This window comes from Sinocyclocheilus anshuiensis, unplaced genomic scaffold (genome assembly GCF_001515605.1).
Source record: "Sinocyclocheilus anshuiensis isolate Anshui unplaced genomic scaffold, SAMN03320099.WGS_v1.1 scaffold1531, whole genome shotgun sequence".
Lineage (NCBI taxonomy): Eukaryota > Metazoa > Chordata > Actinopteri > Cypriniformes > Cyprinidae > Sinocyclocheilus > Sinocyclocheilus anshuiensis.
In genome coordinates, this window is record NW_015551200.1 from 361,178 (window position 1) to 384,328 (window position 23,151).

At 37.8% G+C, this 23,151-nt stretch overlaps 2 protein-coding genes across 4 annotated transcripts in view; one reads left to right on the forward strand and one right to left on the reverse strand.

The window, feature by feature from the left end:
* Positions 1 to 5,332: 5,332 nt before the first annotated feature.
* On the forward strand, positions 5,333 to 16,649 carry paqr3a (progestin and adipoQ receptor family member IIIa). Its single transcript, XM_016453609.1, has 7 exons — positions 5,333 to 5,458; positions 6,423 to 6,644; positions 6,753 to 6,915; positions 11,426 to 11,581; positions 14,528 to 14,725; positions 14,971 to 15,061; positions 15,297 to 16,649. The coding sequence occupies exons 2-7, from the start codon at positions 6,457 to 6,459 to the stop codon at positions 15,437 to 15,439; spliced, it is 939 nt and encodes a 312-aa protein (XP_016309095.1). The 5' UTR covers positions 5,333 to 5,458; positions 6,423 to 6,456; the 3' UTR covers positions 15,440 to 16,649.
* A 2-nt stretch (positions 16,650 to 16,651) lies between these two features.
* The window catches only part of bmp2k (BMP2 inducible kinase), a 43,881-nt gene continuing 37,381 nt past the window's right edge, over positions 16,652 to 23,151 (reverse strand). For 2 of the 3 annotated variants that reach the window (XM_016453607.1, XM_016453604.1), the window contains exon 16: positions 16,652 to 19,129. In XM_016453607.1, the coding sequence (XP_016309093.1) occupies positions 17,739 to 19,129 (1,391 nt within the window). In that variant the 3' untranslated portion in view covers positions 16,652 to 17,738. The remainder of the gene's footprint in view (positions 19,130 to 23,151) is intronic. The other variant, XM_016453605.1, reaches the window with a different exon arrangement.

Consider the following 23,151-nt stretch of genomic DNA (forward strand, 5'->3'; position numbering starts at 1 on the left):
TATATACAGTATATATATATATATATATATATATAAAATGTGTTATATTAAAGCATATGCATGTTATATATTTAACATTTATTTAGACAGCTTGATTTATTGATCTAAATGTAGACATATTTACATATAGATTTTATGTAGCATCTATATTTAACAACTAGCCTATATATGTAATATCTATATACAATAACTATATACTGTATATATGTTAACAAATTTTTAGGTCTAATATTATGATCAAATTAAATTTCACTTACATTTTATTTTTATTACTGATCTAATCTTAATGCTTGTGTGTAGCCATTGTGGTTTTCTTAATATGGGAATGAAGGTCCCAATTCAAATATCTGTTGAGGTCTGGGAAAAAACGCCCTCCCATCATTTCAACCCTAACAGAGAGAGAGAGAGAGAGAGAGAGAGAGAGAGAGAAAGAGAGAGAGAGCTCTGTATGCGTTATGTCCACATTGACGTGTCAAGTGTTAGATTAACTGCCCTCTCAAGCTCCTTTTATTTCCCTGTTCCAGGGCAACGCTCATTTACATAAACAGATAATCCCTGATAAAAAATTTCCATTAGACAAAGGTGAAATGGATCAATTTTGTCTGCCAAGATAAATCTTACGTTTTACACCGACAGGGTCATTACCCAGCCCACATTTCAGAAATAATGTATTTAAAAATCAGCCGATAGCAGCCATTTCCAGGTTTCCAATTACCTTTAAGAAAAGCTTATTCTGTGGACAATAAAGCACATTACGGCACAATATGATACAGTCCATAAAGATCACACTGTTTGATGAGAGGTGAGAGAAAGCTCAGCATATTTAGGGGGAATGTCACAACCCCGCGTTCTCGCTGACGGCTCTCTGCAGGTGCCAGGCAAATGTTCTATTACCCCAGTCCAAATAGATTAACAGTCCTGTTAAAGAAATAAACAGTATTTTTCCTCCGCTTTTTTCCACCTACACCCCTCTGTCCTTCTCAGCTGATGAAAGGTGGTAGATTGACAGTGGGTTGCAAGGTGATGCCACCAGCGCCGGAGAGAAAGAGAGAATGAAAATCTCATTAGTCTCTCCTTCCACCCCAATTCCCAGACCCCCCTAACTGACCTTGAGACACCCCCACCTACCTAGCCATCCCTCCCCTTCCCGGCTGAGGTGAATCCCTTGCATCGCCTTGGGTCTTCACGGAGCTCGGAGCGCCGCTGCCGCTGAGGTCAGACGCTGGCGCTGCTGAATTGGTGCAATCCTCCAAACAAGCCTGGGCGTGGGGTAGTCCTGTGGCGGGCAGACGGCCCTCCCTCCCCTCCACCGTACTGTCTCTTGCTCTCCCCTTCATATCAGGGAAAAGCAGCAGGTCCTAGACAATCTACCACAATCGTGGCACCAACGGCCGTCGACGTCCAAGGGATGCATCAAAAACATCCGCGCAATTCGTTCGCTCAGGAGAAGGCTGTCATTTTCATTGGCATCTGTGCTAGATGGAGTTATCGTCCACAATTGAAAGAAGAACCATCATGCCCCGTGATGTGAGAAATCCATTACTGTGGGATTGCCGGTGTCCGGCTAATGCTAATCTGTACGATGAACTGACCCCTAAAATAAAAAACAATAATTAATTTGTGGTGTTGGAGGCCAGAATGACAAAATACATTACTGTGATAAGGGTCAACGCTCTCAAATAGGAAACGTGTATTTCTATTCAGAAGTATTAAATGCCAGCAAATGTGTTTGACAATTGACTCATTCATTGCATTGAGCTCGTCTGAGCTGTCTTTAATTCACATTTGTTTTATCTCATTTACAAACTAATTAATACATTGAGTTTCGGATTCCCCATGCTATTTGATAATGTTTCCACAGGATTTTGACTGTATGAAACATTCTATTAAAAAGTAAAGGAAGTATTTTAGGCCATTTTAAATAGCCGAGATGAGCGGTAACGGTAGATAGAAATAAAATGAGTGACCACAGTACCATCTAGTGGATATTTTTAGATCTACTGCCAAAATCATCACTACAATCAGGACAGTACAAGACACTGATCATTTCTATCGGGACACTTTTTTTTATTTTTATTTTTTTAAGTTTGCTGTTTTACGTTTCTTTTATTCGCAGAACTGTGTCTAACTGGTGTCAAATTAAAGTGATCTAGGCCTAAACAAAATTATTACATTTAAAGGTGTTAAATTATCAATGTCAAAAATCCATTTCGATGTATTAGCATTTAATGAATCGACCTACTATCTCGGGTTAACTGCATTAATTCTCTATGAATTTATTTTATAAATACAAAATGTACCTATAGAACGCTGAAGCAAATTAATGGACGAATTACTGTTTTAAAGTATTTTGTGAGAGAACATACAGTGGGTACGGAAAGTATTCAGACCCCCTTAAATGTTTCACTCTTTGTTATATTGCAGCCATTTGCTAAAATCATTTAAGTTAATTTTTTTTCCTCATTAATGTACACACAGCACCCCATATTGACAGAAAAACAAATTTAAGGGGGTCTGAATACTTTCCGTACCCACTGTAGATACAGAGTGACATCTACAGGAGAAAAAAATGTTTTCACTTGAGATTTTACTTTTTCTCTTTGAATACTAGTAGGCTATTTTCAGTAGCAAAAACGTACATTATACATTATAAAAATAAATTCAGCATTTGTCAAGCAATTTTAGTGAAAATTATTAAAAATATTATTGGTAATCATATTGTTGAATGTGATATTTTTTTCTTTTTTCTTTTTTCTTTCACCCTCCCTGGTCCATGTGACTATCAAATTACAATTCTAATGGTATAATAATGCAAAACACACACACACACACACACACACACACACACACAAGAGAACTTTATAGTGAACAAATTCCCCCTCAACAGCTCTTTGAATCCCAGAATATTATATTAATTTTACATGAAAAAAATCAATAGGGATTTGTAAGGGCAATATGTAATAATAATCAGTTTTATAACAAAGTGTGTATTTGTTACTGTAGAGAGGTTAAATAATAATAATAAGGGCCCCGTGCCAAAAAGCTTAGCATGTCTGCTCTAGTCCTTTAGCCAGACTTATGATTTTCCCCATGAGGATTTAGAGTATTTCATGCTGACAGCAAAAGTGACACACAGCAAACAGCTATTAATATCACAGGATATTAATCTTATTCCAGCAAATGCTAAATGCAGAAAAACAATTGCATTGTCTGATCTAATCTCTTGCTTATTGTGGAAATTGTTTTCCCTTTCTTTTGGCCTCTGGGGAATTATAGTCTTGGGGCCAGATGTACATCTTATTGAAGAGATAATTGTAAGTGAAAAAAGAGGATGCCTTTATATTAAAGCTCAATTCCTCCCAATATTGTTATGCAGATGGAACTTTCACTAAACTGAAATCTCCAATCATTGCCTCATTTGAACTTCCTTTAAGCAGAACAAAATGGTGACCACAATAGTACATAGTAAACAATAAAGTAAAAAAATGTTTAATATAACTGATTACACTGGGTTACTGCGATTAAATTACTTTTTTTTAAGTGAAGTAAATTTAAAAAGGGAAATATTTCAGCTAACAATTGCTCCTTCTATGTAGCAATGTAATATCAGTAATTTATACATATTGTATACTTACGTTTTTTTTTGTTTTTTTTTACATAATCTGACATAAGGACCTCTTTTTGGTAATCTGAAGTAAAAAAATATATTATTTAGTCTACCTATTCTTCTGAGGAAAAGCGGTGGCATTTGAAGCCGCATGTGGTCTTCTTTTTGCTTAAAAAACACAAAACTGCCTGTGCCATTTTGCATCAAGGCCAGTGCAGTGGCCTGCTTGACTTCCCACTGTTCAGGAACTGGCGGCAAACTAGGCCTCGTCAGATGGCTCCAGAGCTCTCTCAAAGTGTCAGCTCCCCAAAATAGTCTTGTGACCAGACTACAGACACCAAACAAACAAAGGCACTCTGATCGTGTAAGTATCAGTCTGAGTGCTCGTGAAGCCTCCCTCCGTCCCCCGTATCGTGCTAATCAGTCTCCAGGGAGTGGGATCGGACACGACACACATCCTATTGGAGCAAAGTGTGGTGTCTCCTGCCTGCGAGCTGGACTTCGTTCCAGGTTGCGGTGGAAACATTGATGTGCACCCTCTGTGTGGACGGCAAGGACAGAGGCACGGCGGCAGCAGATGTCTCATGGCGGAGATTATAAATAAAAGCGACCAGAGCAGGGGAGCACTGACGGGCCTTAGCGAGGCCGCTGTCAGGGTGGCAATGTCTTTTACTTGCTGGATAGTTTCTCAGCAAGACACTTGGCCAACCTCTTCTAACAATGACTGTGTCCTTGTTATTGGACTTGATGCCTGCTCTTGGTTGGGGGCCATATCATGGGCACCAGTGGAGAACCGTGTGTGGCGGTTGGCTTGCTACAAGAAACATGAGGTTGAGAGAGCGAATTGAAATGGAAAAACGAAGGAGAGTAAAGAGGTCAGAGAAGGTCCAGCTGTGTGTGGAGTTTTGGTGTCTTCTCAATGACAGGTAGTAGGCCTGTTATTATGAGTTACTGCATGTCTGTATTAAAAGATTGCTCATCATATCAAATGGGTTGAGGAACAAACAAAAAACTCGTTATAATTTAGTACAAATATTTTATTTTAAAAAACACCTGAACAAGAAATGTGATGGCACTCTTTCGATGTCTTGCTTGGTTTGCTGCAGTCAGGCAAATTGCCTTGGCAATGCTGTTGACAGCCTGTTGAAGAGTGAAGTGCTGAAAGGTGAATTAGGAGTGCTAATGAAGAACACACTCCCACTTGAGAAGGTAATTATCTTGGGTGTAATAGCTGAGGGAAGATTACGTGTGATTCTAGCCCCAGAGGAGTATCACATAAGATTACACCTGAGATGTTTATGAAAAGAGAAAGTCTTCTTCAAAACGTGATGACAGCAGTCTGCCACCTACAGGTCTCAGTTCAGTCGATTAAATGAATGCTATGAAAACTGTGTGCTATTGTGGCTGCCTGGTAACACTTTTCCAGTGGATAAACACTTACTGTGATTAAACAGTCAGAACGAAGAAATAATTTCGGAGGAAATAAATTGAGAACGAGTGTGAACGGGTGACAAATAAACCCTTTTAGGTTGTATTGTAAGGTCAAACGTGAATTATTAAAACGTTTTACTAAAATGTAAATTATTATTAAATGTTTTATATTTATATTAATATAGAATTTAAGAGGACTGATAAAGTAATCACCGGATAGAAAACAGAGGGATTAATGCCTCAGGTTACATGTGACATGAAATAATCTCTCTATTAGCCTGTTAGCAGCTAGTAACACAGCACAACTTCCTGCTGCCCTCACCGGGCTAGTACGAGTCTGAACATGGGATACTACTATTACTTATGAGCCTCACCGACACAAACGCGGATTCTTCGATGCAGACATTTATCTGATCAATGGTAAATTTAAATTCAGGATTAAGCGAACACTTTAATCCGTTTCTGAAATAAGACCAATGGATTGACGTGATTAGCATTTAGCTGCTTATCCATTTTAGATACAGCACAGTGATGGCTAATTTAGCGATAAAGGTAAATATTTGGCCAGTTAGTGTATTGCATTTAATTAAATGAATCATTGTATATAATCAGCAGGTTTGTACGTTGTGTGTATCTGTATGTATTTTACCATAAGCTTTGACAACTTGTTGGACAGTGAATGGGACATCTGTTTCTTTAGTCCACCCTAAAGCTTCGTTTCATATTATTAACATCGTTCTAAAGAAGGTGTGAAATTTGCATTTGTGTTATACAGCCCTAGTACTTTGTTTTTGAAACGATTTAACAGTTAAGCAATGAACACAAGCACCCTTCTTGAGACGGGACAAAACATACCCCACATTTACTTCCCAGTAGTGTTAGATATTATAAACATTCCATTTACTTTTTACATTATAATTTTTTATTAATTTGTATATTATTAAGTGTTATTTTTGTGTTATTTATATGTTATTATATTAATTATTGATATAATATAGTAATTATTAATATTTTGAGTTTCTATTTTTCTTTCTAACTTTTCATACATTTTCTCACACACTTGTGTGTGTGTATAATTTATCTATCTTATCTAATATTATATTTTAGTTATAAATTATTTTATTTAGTTTATTTAGTTAATATTTAGTTATTACATTAATGAAATTTAAATTATTTTAATTAATGAAAAACTATTTTTTATCATTTTAGTTAACAATAACAACACTGATATAATGACATTATTAAAAAAAAAACTGCCCTCAGATTATATAGCTCAATACTTCAAAATAAAACATTACTTTTATGTCCCAACAGAAGGAGGTCAGCTAAAACTATGATATTTTATACAAATTTCACATCCATGTCACTTTTTGTGTGCCTGTAGGACTCCGAGTGTGAGACTGGGTGATAATATCATCATGCCATCAGCGAAGCTGCTGAAGAATGCCCAATACATTGAATTGGACAGTTACCAGTATTGGCCAGTTCTGGTGCCCAGAGGAATCCGCCTGTACACTTTTGAGCAGGTGCCGGGATTCCTACGGGAAAATCCTTATATCACTGATGGCTACAGAGCCTACCTGACCTCTAGACTGTGCATTAAAAGGTAAGTTCAGGTCTTACTTGTAACCACCTTCAATGCATAGTTTACAGATATTTTAGTATAATTAATGTAATATAATTGTAATGTAATATAATCTCACCTGTTGTGTAGCCTTTTCATTCTGTCCAATGAGACGGTTAACATCTGGAGTCATCTGTTGGGGTTCTTCCTGTTCTTCACGCTGGGAGTTTATGACTTGTTGGCAGTGCTGCCTATGTTAGGAGCGTCCAGAGAGGACTATGTCATATACTCCATAGGCCTCTTCTGCTTCCAGGTATGTGTGTGCTGCTTGCATCATGCCCTCAAATTACTTGGAAATGAGGAGAAATTTAAGCAGTTCAGAAATGCATTTAATAGCCCCCATTTAAACTTGAATAGTTAACACAGTAGTTAGCAGTGAATATAAAGTAGGGATGTAACGGTATGAAAATTTCTTATCACGGTTATAGTGACCAAAATGATCACGGTTATCAGTATTATCACGGTATTGTTAAAATGTGCTGGAAATGTTCAAAAAGAACTGACACACAATCAAAACAAATCAACAAACAACAAATAAAGTGAGTTTTTGTTTGCATAATCACTAAAACAATAACATTGCCAATGAATTTACAGCAGGGCATGCAAATTCAGTCCATTTTTTGGCCCAGACGAAAACTGCACCCCAGGCTGAATGTAAATGTAACTCTCCATAAATCCACTCTCTGACACTAGGTGGCGCTTTTGGAACAGTAGAATTAGAGCCGTTTCCCATAACCTCCGAGGACAAAACAGCTTTGCGATTAAAACAATACTTTATTAGGTATTACATGGAGCGAAGACGAAAACAAAATGCCATCAAATCTTTTCTGAAGACAGTCAGAATCTTCAGAGGTACATTCATATACAGTAATTAATTCATTCATATATTCATTTGTATAATACTCTTAGCACTCGTTTAAAACCTCACAGCTTTCCGCCATATTTTCGTACCGTAACGTTTTCATTTTTTTAGTACCGACTTAGTACCGAAACACAGGTTCTTTTGACAACACTAATTCACGTAATTAATTCATCCATATATTCATTTGTATAATTCCCTTAGCACTCTTTAAAACCTCCCAGCTTTTCCTCCATGTTTTCGCACAAAACTAAATCACTCTGCTGCTGTGCGCACGCGAGACTGTTTTGTGCTGCAGGGCTCCAGACTCATTCTTCCCACTGGTCGCTCTTTTGTGACTAACTTTCTCAGTTGGTCACACGAGTACATGATTTGGTAACAATTTTTTATTTTTTTTATTTTTTGGGATTAATTAATGCATGCTGATTAACTTTTATCATAGTTTATAATTATATGAAAACAAAAGTGGTTAACATTCAACCCGTTCTTTTTCATCAGTATTATTTGTGATTTAAATTTTGTGAACGGGAGTTCCTCTTTTGCTATGTTATTAGCTGGGCTTCAGGTGCTTTCACTTTCGAATTCGCGATCTTGTTGTCACGTTTTACAAGAAATTATAATTGCCTGTTTTGCTTACATCTACACACCTTTCTCAGACTAAAACAAAAGATGGATTCATTGTTATTCTTAATTAAAAGCACAACAACAATAAAACAGTAAGATACAAGGACAAACTAGCTTACAAAACGTTTATTAACAAAAACGAATAAGATGAGGCATGGCATATACACCACATGCCACATGCGACTTAATAAATTACAGAACGTTTAGCAAACAATGAGGAATCAAATAAATAAAAAAGAGAGCCTCCATAGTGTAACGTGAGGTAAACAGCAAAGATAACAAGCTTTTCAAAATGAAAACAAAAAGAAAAGTAAAACTAAACTTGCTGTCGGTGACAGTGCTTGCATGTTTTTCTTTTTTCCCACTAGAATACCAACATGTTCACCTTTGGTTTAAGAAGCGGTCTTTTACTTTACTTTAGCACAGGGCCGGCCCTAGCGTTTTGGGGGCCCTAAGCAGATTTTCAAAAGGGGCCCCCATACTCCCATACAGTTTCACCTAACCACCCGCATCCCATCCCAATGTACACATCCTACACTGACACCTAATTGTAAAGATTTACCAATTTGTTTTACTCAATATATTTATCTTTCAAGATATAGATAGGAAAATATATTTGGGTAGTTGACAAATATCCAGTAAAAAGCGTTTTTTGTAAAACACTATTCTTTGTCCTTCAACTAATTAAAGTTGTCCGTGGAGTTTAAAAACAGGATATGGTGTCACACCGGAGGACATAGTTTTCAGTGACATAATGTATCAAGTTCATATGCTTTTAGAAATATATGGATGAAAAAATGATTGCCAATTACTAAAATAGACACTTGTAAAATTATGCCTGAGGTAATTGTTTTTTTAATTTATAAAAGTTGTAATTTATTGTACATCCTTGACACAGATTTTTTATATTGTGTGACACTGAAAATGCAATGTCATGTCAACAACCCATTTAAGCAAACTTTTAAAACTAAAGAGTTTAAAATTTAAAAATGAAAGAGTTTTAACGATTGCTTAAGAGAAATGTATCAAACTTCAGTGAGGTTAATGCTTAAAGCAAAAACACCTGGTTATGAAAATTGCATTAGAGAACAGTATAATAATAATAATAATAATAATAGAAGAATAATTAATTTTCTGGGCTGGCATGACAGTCCAGATTAAAATGCAAAAATAATCAAATATAAGTGTAAACACGTTGAAACAGATTTAAGCAACATTAAAGTAAAGGCAAAAATCTGAGACGAGACACGAGATAGGGTTCGCAAGAATGAGACTAGACAAGATTTTTACACTATTTTAAGAAATCTTCAATGATGAAAAACATGCCTGGAAAAATAGTCTGCAGGTGCATTGAAATGTTTTAACTAATCTTGCAATAAATGCCATCTCAGTTCTGCTTTCTGAGTATGAATTATTATATGCAATAACAGAGAATACTCAAGCACTGTAAAAGATTTTGCCACAAACTCAACTGACTGACTTCTCTTCTGTATGATTTCATGAGTCTCTTCAGACCTATAGAATTGTACTTGCAGGCTATGAGTTTTTAGAATGTTTGACCTCCTATCTGAACTTTTTTCCACAAATTGATCATAGAAAAAAAAAGAACAGTTCTTTCTTAGTCTTATTAAGTGCAACCATAATCAAAGTAGGCTATATCTCTCAATATTGAAATCAAAGCGCAAAAACAGAAACCCAAATTTTCTTCAAGCATGTTAAAGAGCTAAGGGATGGTTATAACTACACATCCTATTATAGTGTACATACTAATTACAGCCTAGATATTGTATACAGCCTCATTTGCATGCATCAGGGAGCCGCAGCCGCTCTCAAACTGCTGGTATAGAAATTGCGTTTGAATGCGCGCATGCATCCTTTTTAGTTTCGATTTCGCGATCGGGACCGGAGGTGCTGAGCGTGCATTGCATTCTACAAGATTTGTCAGACACTTACAGTGCGTATCCACTAACATTTTTAATTAATTCCTATGGAAGTTCAGCTTCAGAGAACGCTCCAGCTCAGCTCTGCTGTTGCCATCTCCACCATCATCTCGCCTTACTCCCGTGATTGCTGTCTGAACTCCTGACACGGGGCCCCCTGGTGGCCATGGGGGCCCTATGCAGTCGCATACAGTGGGTACGGAAAGTATTCAGACCCCCTTAAATTTTTCACTCTTTGTTATATTGCAGCCATTTGCTAAAATCATTTAAGTTAATTTTTTTTCCTCATTAATGTACACACAGCACCTCTGAATACTTTCCGTACCCACTGTATATCGCTTATTAGGTAGGGCCAGCACTGCTTTAGCATGAAAACCATCTATTGTTTCCTCAATATTCGCGTCATTTTTGCTGCGCGCTGGTGCTGACGCGGCGAGTATAAACCAGGCTCTACACTCGAAGCGCTACGCAGTTCAAACAAGTAGCGCGGTTTCGTTATGCTTTCAGTTTTGTTTGCTGTTTCACATATGCAACAGAAATGTCAGCGTTTATGAGTTAAACAACGCAGTGGTCGCGCCAGTGCGACCACTCACAAAATTTAGTCGCACCGGCAGAAAAAAAATTATTGCAAAATGCGACCATTTGGCTGCACTCTGGAGACCTGTGCTGGACAGTATTTATTTATCCTCAGTTGTTCAAATCGCGGTAAACGAATACGGTTATATTGATAATTAAAATATGAAACGGTAATACTAACCGTGGGGTATTTTATCATGATTTATCGTCAAACCGGTAATTGTTACATCCCTAATATAAAGAGTTTTGTTTTTTGTTTAGTTTTTTGGCATGACAAGCAAATAATCTCTAACCATGGTTGCTTGTTTGGATCAGCTCCATCCTTTTTAATAAAAACTGATCTTTGATCAGCAAAAAGTATTTGTATCATCCTTGGACTGTTGAAGGCCTTTGATATCAGGCTTTCCACATTCACTGTTGCCAGGGATTAGAGTTGAAACTTATGATTTTATCACCTTAACTCAGGCCCGTCTAATTCTAGATCTGTTATCAGTTGCTCTCGTGCCATCGGTTATAGACAGAAATGGCAGCTTCTCTCCTTGGCAGCCATTCTCTCAAGTATCAGGATTAGGCAAAGTGCCTCTACCACCACCCTTGCATATTCCCTCATAAAGACATAATTATAGCATCTTTGTTTGGCTGCATAGGTTCATCATATGACTTTCAGCTTTTTTTTATTGTATTGTGAAAACTTTGCATATGTGAATCTGCATATATGGCCTACACGCGCGTCTGTGTCTCAACACTTTACGTTGTCTTCTCAGGTGTGCATGCTGTGTTCTGTGGGCTATCACCTGTTTTGCTGCCACCGTTCTGAAAAAAACAGCCGCCGCTGGATGGCACTGGATTATGCTGGGATCTCCATAGGAATCATAGGCTGTTACATTCCAGGAGTGTTCTATGCGTTCTACTGCAATAACGTACGTGCATCTGCTATATTAGGGAGGGTGCTGCTCCTGTCAAATTTCTTATTTTTACAATTTTTTTTATAACTTATGCATGGAAGCTTATTTCCACCAATGAAATAAAAATATAAAAAGGTAATTGTGACTATTAAAGGGATAGTTCACCCAAAAATGTCATTTTTTTTGTCATCATTTACTCTCATGTTGTTCCAAATCTATGTGAGTTTCCTTCTTACGTTGAACATAAAAGAAGATATTTTGAAGAATGCTGGTAATCAAAGAGTTTCTGTTCCCTATTGACTTCCATAGTATTTCTTTCCCTACTATGGAAGTCAATGGGGACCAACAACTGTTTGGTTCTTCAAAATTCTTCCAAATATCTTCTTTTGTGTTCACCATAAGAAAGAAACTTATACAGGTTTGGAATGACATGAGAGTGAATAAATGACAATTTTTTCTTTTTTGGGTGAACCATTCCTTTAAACTCGCAATTCTGACTTTTTTTTCCTCACAATTGAGGTTTTTTTACAATTCGCACTTTCTTTCTCAGAATTACATTTTATATCTGAACATAAGCATCCATACTTTTGTGTGATGTTTGTGCTGATTATTACTAATGTCTGTGTACTGATTGGAAAAGTCATTGTGTATTTATTGTGGAATGGAACTGACTGGTCATTGTGTATGTTTGCACCATAAGTCAAGACAAATTTCCATTTAGGAAATGTTCTGAACTATCAAAGTGTACTGAAATTAACTAAACCATTCTGGCTCAGGGGAGGCAGAGATGTGGGCAGAACTGGAGGTAAACTTCCCATAACTTCATCAGCAAAGTAACAAATGTTTATGTGTAGAGCTCAATCCAAGTAGGGCACATAGGGTTCCACAAGAATGACACGGAGAGCCTCTACATTGTGTGCTATAGGCGGTTATGGCCAATGTGGACAGGGGTAGATTAATTAGGTGGCTTGAGGTGTATCGTCCCACAGTGGTCTCTAGCAGCAGATGGTTGGCCTGGTTTTGTTGTGGGCATATGTTACCTGTGCAACAGATACAGAGCAAGAGTTCACCTTTTCCTGGGGAAAACAGTCTGGTGTGTGTGTGTGTGTGTGTGTGTGTGTGTGCTGTGAATACTACATGGAGAGACTGATTATATGTGTTTAGTAAATAAAAATAATTTTACTGTATTGTAATAAACCTCTATTTTAACTTAAGAAGGTTCAATCAAATTAATGGAGGCCAGAGGGTACATCACAACACCAGGATTTTATAGAAAATTATCCCTTTATTTAACAATTGTACGTGCCCTCGCATCTCTCCTTCACGCGCTCCACTATTTATGCCTGCATTCGTCTCACTGACGCAGCTGATGTGTGATCTCTCCTTAGCCTACTGGTGGCCAGTAATGCTAAAGTGAAGTAGTTTTACTTTTCTGTAGTTTTTCAATTTCTCTTGGTCATACCGACGACATTACCTGAGCAGTCGAAGGCTGCATTTATTGCATGGACGGAGCAAAAATGTAAGTGTCTAAAGCATACGCACAGTTCCATTGAATGATAAATGTGTTTTAACAATGTCGTTGAACCGAATGTATGAAGAAAAAAGTGTATTTGATTTCTTATAGCAAATTCAAAGTAAGATATAAGAAAAGAATTCCTTGTAAAAAAAATATATATATAATAATACATACATACATAAAATTATTGTATCTGACAATAACTGTCACTTCTGAAATGATGGCTACGCCCCTGGTGTGACAAAATGTTAAGCCTATACATAATACTTTTAAAGCTCTTTTTTAAAATCTTGGCTTACATAAATTTCTACATATGCCATGTCATGCCATAGCATCATTAAACTAGCATCTAACAATGGACAAAAGTGTTTTTTTCTCTCTAACCTGTGGTTCTGTAGCCATAAAGGCTGCTGTGTAATTTGCCCCCTGACTAAGCATTTAGGGGAAGCATTTAAATAATCCTGTGAATGCACTTAAAGAATGCAGAATCGAATCGTTAATCGAATCTAATTGTGAATCGAATCGAATTGAATCGTTCTGAATTTGCAAAAATCGTTCTTGAATCGAAAACCTATGAAACGTGAATCGAATTGATTCGCTGTCTACCCAAAGATTCACAGCCCTAGTATGGACATAAACATTTTTCAAAATACCTACTTTTGTGTTTCACAGAAGAAAGTTTAAAATGACATGGGTGAGTAAATAAAAAGGAATTTCATTTTTGGGTGAACTGTCGCTTAAAAAGCGAGGAATAGTATGAACGTTTAATAGGAAAGTTCCTGACATTTCCCATGAGATTACTGTAACACTGTGCTAGAGTATCTTTGATTATGTTGTACGATAGTTTATTCCTCCTTTCCTGTTAGTTTGCACAATGGACCCCCTGTGGAGCGGCTTTGTACTGCCTGTATAAAAACGACGAGGTGCCACTTGGCATGGAATCTTCTTTGTTTCAAGATTCTGGTGCAGTTTTCTGAAAGCTTGGATCTTGGATATCCTGAGCAAGCTGCTTGCTCTCGTCCCCTCTACTCCCACTTGCTGTTTGCCGAGCACCAGCGCTTTTGGCCACGCTGCTCCACATGGTTCTCCCCACATATTGGAAGTGCTGGCTTATTGTGCCCCAGAATGCAGCAGAAATCTGCTCCAGCCCAAAGCAGATGGCCGTGTTCGTGGACCCACTCCGTCACTCCTGTTCCCCACCATATGACATTCACACGTGGGTGAGCCATCTCCACTCTCCCCCTGCCAAGTGTTTAGCTTTGCTTTTTGGATGACTACTCAATCAACCAAGTGCCCCAAGAGAAAGAGAGACCGCTTTTTCTTGCACCAGATTCTTTTTCCAGCCGAACAAGTGATTTTTTTGTGTCTGTGTTGTGCACATTAAGAGGACTTCCATGTGTTTGTGGTTCATGTAGTTTTTGTCTGGTTTGTGTAACTGTCTGCAGTACTGGCGGCAGGTGTACCTGGTAACCGTTCTGGCCATGATACTGGCAGTGTTCTTCGCCCAGATACACCCTCATTACTTGACCAATAAGTGGCAGAAGCTTCGCTCTGTTATATTCTGTGCTGTGGCGGGATATGGCCTCATCCCCACCTTTCATTGGATCTGGCTCAGTGGGGGTTTCAGCTCAGACATAGTCCAGGTAAGAGGCATCCTCACAATTCTTTAATAGATATTCATAAATAACATCAACTACAGAAATTAGTATTGCCAGACTTTTTTCCATATATATGGGAAAAATATTTACCAGACTTTTACCCATTTTTCAACCTCAATAATCTTAATAATAATAACAGTAGAAGTAGTAGTCAGTGTATATATATATATACACACATTGTGTGTTCAGTACATGTAACATTGATTTAATTATTTTTTTTTTTTTGGTAGGAATTTGTTCCCAGAGTGCTGATAATGTATGTACTTGCTGTAGCTGCTATCATCTTCTACATGTCCAAAGTTCCAGAGCGTTATTTTCCAGGTACTTTAAATTTTTATATTTCTTACTCTTTCATTTTTATTTCACAATTGGAGCTCAGCGTGGCATCCTGACATGAAAGCAGGGTTGCATTTCACTGATGTCGAATTTGATACTGTCCAGAGAGGTTTTTTGGACTAAACCAAGGGCCACACCTGCCTTAATTTGAATTGACTCGCACTGCTGTGTGCGATGACCAAGTTAATTAACGCTTTAATGCTCTTTTTGTAATCTCTAGGTCAGCTGAACTATTTGGGCTCCAGCCATCAGGTGTGGCACATATTGGTGGTGCTCATGTTCTACTGGTGGCATCAGTCTGCACTTTTCATAACCAACTATCGACACGCTCACCCTTGCTCCGACTACCTTCTTCATTCCTAGAGTTACGGGATCGAGGGACACCACTGAGGACTGTTGTATAGCATTTTAATTGATCTGAAAGCTTGAACACATTCTGTGTTTATAAAATATGATTGCAAGGTGTATGGATTTTTTTTTTTTTAATTGTCTATCGATTTTGACACTTTTTATACATTTTGTAAAAGTGCCTAGATGTTTCAGTATAATTATAATTTAAAGGCACTTGAGGTAAGCAGTGTTAGGCTTTTAAAAGCACTTTTAAAAATCAAGGTTAAGCACCATTTCACAGCGTCTGCATGTGGGGGTTTCTACATCTATACAAATGTACTTCTTGGGTAACATGCAGGTTATGTGGGCAAAACGTCTGTTACATGATAATAGTTAAACATTCAGTATAGTATTGTGAGTTCAATACTATTTTGATGTGTACTTTTTGTATTTGCGCCTAAAATTCAACGATTCACAAGCTTAATAGTACCACACTTATGATTTATGTTGGGTTTGTGTGAACATGACTTTTGAAATAAATGTACATGATATAATAGTTTAAATGAGACTTAAGTCATATAGTCTTATTTAAAACATTTAATAAACCAGAGAGATTTGATAGGGCTTGTTCAGTGATTGGTGAAATAATCAAATGTTTTACATAAGTGGAAAATATATTTTTAGTTACTCCATATTGTAATACACACATCAGTATTATTTATATTGATGTAGAGCGATGACTCGTTGTTTACCATTTGCTTTTACTTAGTCTGTTTACTCCGTTACAATGGCAATTTAAAAATCCTTCCATACAATGAATGCATTTTACACTACTCTGTATATTGCATTTCATCCATTTGTAATCTAAGATATCAAGTCACAAATTTATCACTAATGTGAACGCTACATATTTCAGTTCATTTTCTGCCTTACAATAGCGAACTGTAGAGCTGTACAGTTGCATTTTTTTTAAACATAGTACAATGTGTTTTTAGTGCTTAATGGTAGGGTGATGTGCTGTTACTGAATCATGATGCTTCATTATGTAACACTTATTTTTATTTATTTTTACCACATATGGTATGGTTGGTAATATGTTGGGATATGCGTTCTTCGGTACACCTGATTAAACATTCACTTTGTCCTTTTCAACTGCAGTTTTAATGACAGTTCTTTTAATAAAAGATATGACTGACAAAAAAAAAAAACGGACTCATGATCTCCAAAAAATATTTTATTGCATTGTTAGAGTGTAGTATTACATAAGAAAAAAAAAAATCTTGCAATGTTTGAAAAAAAGCTTTTTTGGTCTTGAATGTTCCAACAGCAGATACTCAGTGAGTGTATCTTCTAAATGGCCCTTTTATCAGTAAAATTGTGATACTCTTCATGACTAAAATTGAATTTTAAAATTTGCTTCAAACAAGTGACTGGTATATAAATAGGCAAAATTGCAATGAGCTCATTCTTGAATTCTTTTCCCTTTCCACACGAGCTAATTGTTCATGATTGTAGGTTACAGACGTAGTGGAACACCTAATCATTTGATATCAAATAAGTTAAGTTCAGGTTGGAGAACTATTTCTATGTGTTACAACATTGTCTAATAAACTGCAAGTTTAACTTCTCTTGTGTGGTCAGTTTACTAAAGGGGACGTTAAGACCCTTTTCATTTATATAGACATTGTAACGTTCTTACAAAATGTAAAAATATGCATAAAATCGTCTATGTGAATGACATTAAAATGGAGAAGGCCTACACTCGGATGATTCCATTGACACAAACGTGCTACTACAGCCAATGTGTAGTCGAGGTACTGTTAAGCAGGGTGGGGAATACCCAGATAAGGCTTTATGGTGTTTCATGTTGGTAGATAGGAGTTGTACCAACTCAGTGGTCAACAATGGAGTACAAACTTAATCAAAATGCTGTTCTACATTGGTATTTTTCTCTGAATCCTATTAAAACAAAGGATTATACACACATCTCCACTGTTTTTGTTGTTGTTGTTTTTACTGAGCAGAGCGCTTATTGAAATGCAGCATAGAAGGCTTTCTAGCGTGTAAAGAATATGCTTCAAAAGCCTATTTGAAAGCATCCACCAACCACAGGTTTAAGTCACCAAAAGGAAAAGAGGTGTTTTAGCTGTCCAGTTAGGTATTAAAAACTACAAAAGTTGAATGTTATCTAGTTTAAAGGCCTACGTCCCAATGGGCTGCACATACACAGAGATCACAGCACAAAGCTGCCATCCGTTAAAGACATTTCAAAAGGCTGCTTGGACTTTGCATAATGTAGCAGTGTATGTGTGTGTGCTGGAAGACAAGACATTCACTGCTTTGAGGGGAAAGGTGCGGCTCCGAAAGGGTCGAGATCCATTGGTGGAGTTTGCGGAGCTCCGCTTTGGACCACCAGTTCTGTGAAAGGTACTGCTCCAAAGTCATCGATCTTATTCCCGTCAAACACGCTATGTAGGGAGCTGGTTCTTGGCCTGCCGTTGGTCGAATTGATCTCACTTTTGTTGTCTCCCAAGCTCTGGTGCTGACCGTGTCGACTGCCATCTTGTGGATGAAAAGGCTTGGCTCCAAACGGATCCAACAAAACCTCCTCTGGGGGTAAAGCAGCTCCTTTTTCCATCACTTCGCCAAGGGAAATACTGATGTTCTCTTTGGAGTCGGACGTGCTGAGGAACTCGTTGCTGCTCTGCGAGTCCCGTCTGCCCACTTTCTTGTGCCTTCGCACCCGTTCAGGGGTACGGAAACTGGGTTTGTTGCTCTTCCTGCCGCCGGTGGGCGTGCTGTGGTGTCGCTTCCCATTGCCTCCACTGGCCTCCTGCTTGGTGCGCCTTTGCCGCAAGGAGAGTTTCTGAAGACTGCGCTGCTTCTGCCTCTGTTGCTGGGGACTGGCTGCTTCGTCCAAAGGTGCTTGGCCAAAAACGTCCTCTTGATTCCTAGAAGTGGGTATTACGTGGCCAGGTTGGAAAGGCGAGAATCCGAATACATCCACGCTGTCAGGAGAAATGGATGGCGTCTGGCCGCTGGGTCCATCGTCACTCCAGCTGGACCTGGAGATGTTTCTGTTGAAAGGAGCTTTGGTGAATACATCAGTCTCTTCCGCAGCGTTCTTCTGGCTAGCCTGCCTAAAAGGGGCTTTGACGAAAATATCTGAGCTCTCTGGTGACACTCTGGGCTGACCACTGCCAACAAAAGGAACAGCACCAAACACATCCACAATGCTCGCGACAGGCATGGCGACGCTTGGCGAATTGGGAGGAGTGATCACACTGGCTCCAGATTCAGCTTTCACAGTTCTCGGAGGAAAAACCGCAGCTTTATCATTCGACAGCCCAAGTTTTGCTTTCCTAGAGTCACAATCGGAGTCTGAGCTGTGCTTGTCCTCCTCTTCCTCTATCTCTTCCTCAGAGTCCATGAGTAACGGCCTCTGACCCAGGTTCTCAGGTTCGGTGTCTTCGTGTTCACTGTTGAGACCTTCCTCCTCTTCCGCCTCTTCGTCTTCACTGCTTTTGGGAGAGGGCGGGTCGGACTCAAAATCACTGTCTGATTCCTCGCCTGCTTTCTGAGGCAGTGAACTAGTGGAGCTACTTTTCTTTGCAGATTTGTTTTCTTTGACTGATGGCAGGGTTGTGTCTTGCATGGCTGGAACAGTCACAGCAACACTGGGCATCTCAACAGGATGGTCTGCTGTCAGCACACCAGCTCCTGCTAAATGAACACACAAAGTTGACGATAAATGTCTGATAAACACAGCATGTGACTTAAATATGCTCTCAGTGGAACTAGCGCCTTTCCCATAGAAACTGAATATACGAATTACTATTATTCCACCCTTGTTGCAACAACAGCCACAACTGGGGAAGTCGTGGCCTAATGGTTAGAGAGTCGGACTCGTAACCCAAAAGGTTGCGGGTTCGAGTCTTGTACCGGCAGGGATTGTAGGTGGGGGGAGTGAATGTACAGCGCTCACTCCCACCTTCAATACCACGACTGAGGTGCCCTTGAGCAAGGCACCGAACCCCCAACTGCTCCCCGGGCGCTGCAGCATAAATGGCTGCCCACTGCTCCGGGTGTGTGTGTGTTCACTGCTGTGTGTGTGCACTTTGGATGGGTTAAATGCAGAGCACTAATTCCAAGTATGGGTCACCATACTTGGCCACATGTCACATGTCACGTCACTTAACTGAGAGCATTAAAAAGAAAGCTAAGAATAGACATACAAAACCTACTAAAGTGAGTCCAAAACAGACTCCAGAAACTTCAGAACTAACCAAAATATAAACAAATTAATTTTTTTATAATACACACAGTATATTAGAATACTTGAAATCTTTACAATTTTACATTATATAAAAAAAATGATGCTACTAGAAATAGCAGTAATACTAAACCAGTTGGCGCATTTAAATTTGACAGCACTAAAATACAAAAACTAAATGTAAATAAAGTGAAACTAGAAGACTTTGGAAAAAGAAGTCAAACTAAACTGACAATGATAGAAAGAAAACTAAAGATAATTGAATAGATGACAACGAGAGAAAAAAAATGAAAAAAATTCGAAACTACAATAACCTCAATACAATAACAATAACCTTAAGCTAAGAAGCATAATTTAATACCATTAAGGCTATATAATTATAAAGCTATATTATAATTTTATTTTTGTTTGTGTAATGATGATTCTTAACATTTTTAATTTAAGTAATTTTACAATTACAAATTTTAAAGACAAAGCAAATTTGTACTACTATGTGTATTGACACAGAGATGAAACAACTATTATATTCGATCAAAAACCTGCACTTTTCCTGCAAAATCTCACCTGACTAAGTGCTTGAAAGATACATTTTTAACCTCAGGCATGATTTTGGAAATTGTACGAGACATTTTCAAATCTCGTTAAAAAAACTGACTTTTGACTTGTGAGATACACTATTTATTATTTGTTTCTCCTGTAATTAAACTAGTGTATCTTGCTACAGCGCATCACAATATTTGTCAACATGAATAATTATTGAGATATTTGTCTAATTTCAAAAGACTGAAATTCTCAACATGGCTAGGCATTGCCATCCTCCCCCTGCTGAGCAGGCAGAGCTGCGGATCTGTTATCAACAGATCCATCCAAACTGGCAGAGCGAGAGACAACATTAGCCAAACCTGGTTCTATGAATATGATGTTCAAAAATATATAAATAAAACCAAGTTAAATACCTAATTAAATAACAACAACTACTTCTACTACAATGATTGGTCGCCCTGATTTTGCCAAGACAGACATGTTCCTGGATCAAAATTTTTGTTGATCCTGGATCAACATAACAGTCCAAAAATACAGACTTAACCCAGTCCCCACCCCTAAACCTAACCTTACCCATAATTTATTCCTAAAATCAGAGGGAAATGATAGCTGATTAACAAGGGTGTAGGAGCACCTAACCCTGATTGTAAGCCTAAAACTGACATTTCCTGACAAGTTATTGCTCAATTCTGATTGGAATGATGTTCCAGGATCAACAAGGAAGTTGATCCAGGAACATGTTGTACTTGGTCAAATCACGGAACAGGACAGGCAAAAGAACAGCGCTTGGGGGAAGGGGGGTGGCAGTAGAGCAAGAACAGCATGGGAGGAAAAGAAACTGGTGCTTTTTGAAAGAAATACGAAGCTTAGTGGAAAAAATATACGCGCAGACTGTTTAGAGAGTCCGGATTACAACATCTAATCCCGCCTAGCTCCTGGAATACAACAATCCACAGCACAGCATAATGGAACATCCTTAATCATATAAGAAGATCGCAACCAGAAGACGACATTATTGAGTGTTCTTTTCCAGGCCCATCCGATTACACGCTGATCACGGCTCTAGTAAAAACAGACATAGCATGTGGATGTCCAGACCTCTTCCTGCTTTGCTTGAATAGGGAACATAATGGAAATGTCATATTGCTCTGAAAGCTACATATCCTTCCAGTGGATTACCCAGACCTCCCTTCCCCAACTCAGCAGATGCTACACTGATCGTCTTTTTGTGTTCACAATATATGCAAATGATTTACGGACACGGCCGTGATATGCTTCAATAGTTCATTGTCTCTTACCTCATTACGTCCGAGTGCCTCTGTTCTTCATGCAACTTTACCAGGCAAACAGAATATTTGAATTGAGTTCATAAAGAGAGATTATGCCCATTCTATAGTTTAAGAGCCATTTTATTATGCTTCCCCCTCCAACGACCATATTAAGCATACAGACTAACAGGAAAGCTACAAAACATAATTGGTCCTCATACATAATCATATACTTCGCATATACTAGATTTGAGGATGTTTTCACAGCCACATTTTAATCAAAAGAGTTACTCCAATAGTATCCTATTCAACCATTGTAAGATCTAAAAAAAAAATGCGTGCAAAAGATTATGTAAAGTAAAAAGCTTATGCTACACTCCAAGAGAGTATTTTACATATTCTGAACAGATTTTGTTAAATTATATATACTTTACATTAATTGTAAATTTAATGTCAGCATTAATGTTGAAATAAAACCTCAGACTAACATATATAATGTTTACACTCATGTTTAAAAAAAAGTAGTCTGTGGCATGTTTAAGACACTTAATTTAAGTGTGTAGCAACATCTTTGTCTTTATATAATTTTTTTTGGTATGAACATGGTGTTAACATTATGCTTTAACCAAATAAAAAATGAACTAGATTAATGTTATACATGTTTAGAATAAACAGTTAGACAAAGACAGCCATGCTAATTATATAAAAGGAGGATCATCTTGCTCTTGTGGCATAAAGGTGGAAGACATCAGAACCTCTTATCCTCGAAGCATTAGTCAAAAGCTCCTGATATGAGCTTCTATAACAAAAATCAACAAATATAACACTGCTTTTAAATAAGCTTTATTTATAGTTAGCATTGTATAAAGAAACATTCAGTTATACATTGTGATACATGAGTATTTACATCGGTTTGTCAACTGGAGACTGAACATTAACAGCTTATGCATGTATGTACAGATGAGAAGTCACTGAGGAATGGAGGAGCTATGAACCTCTGTCATCTATAGGAACATATGCAACATAAAGACTCCTGTACCACGATCTCTCGAGCAACATAAGGCTTGAAAGGAAAGCTGTTATAGGATAAACTGTCACCTGTGCACTTTTAATATTAGCGTCAACAAAATTAAAAAAGACTAAAAACAAAAGTAACCTATAACTCCAATTTATATGCAAGTGGGTTTAGTCAGTCACCCTCAACAACTGTTCTGCTTACACTTCAGTTCACAATATGGCTCTAAAGACTTTTAATACAAGTTGTGTTCACAAGTCTGTCAGTTTTAACTGTCCACCAATATCCCACTCAGTCAAGATGTCTCTGAAAATGGCTGTCTTTATCTAATACAGAATGGTTACAAACACATTAAACTTAAAAAATTTTTAAAAAAAAAACACACGTTCTGATAAAGCAAAGGAACTTGAGTGGGTGATGAGATGATTGAGTACATAAAATTAGGAGTCCAGAACACAGATTCACTAAACATTATGGTCAACTTACCGTTGTGAAAATTTGGTAAACATTATGGTAAGCCCTTCATGTAAACTATTACTAAATGCACTGAGCAAGTACCTCTAGACGCATGTGCTGACAATGAATCTATTAATTAAGGCTCAATGCTGCCATTATGAATGAGACAGCAACAAATGATGTGATGTGT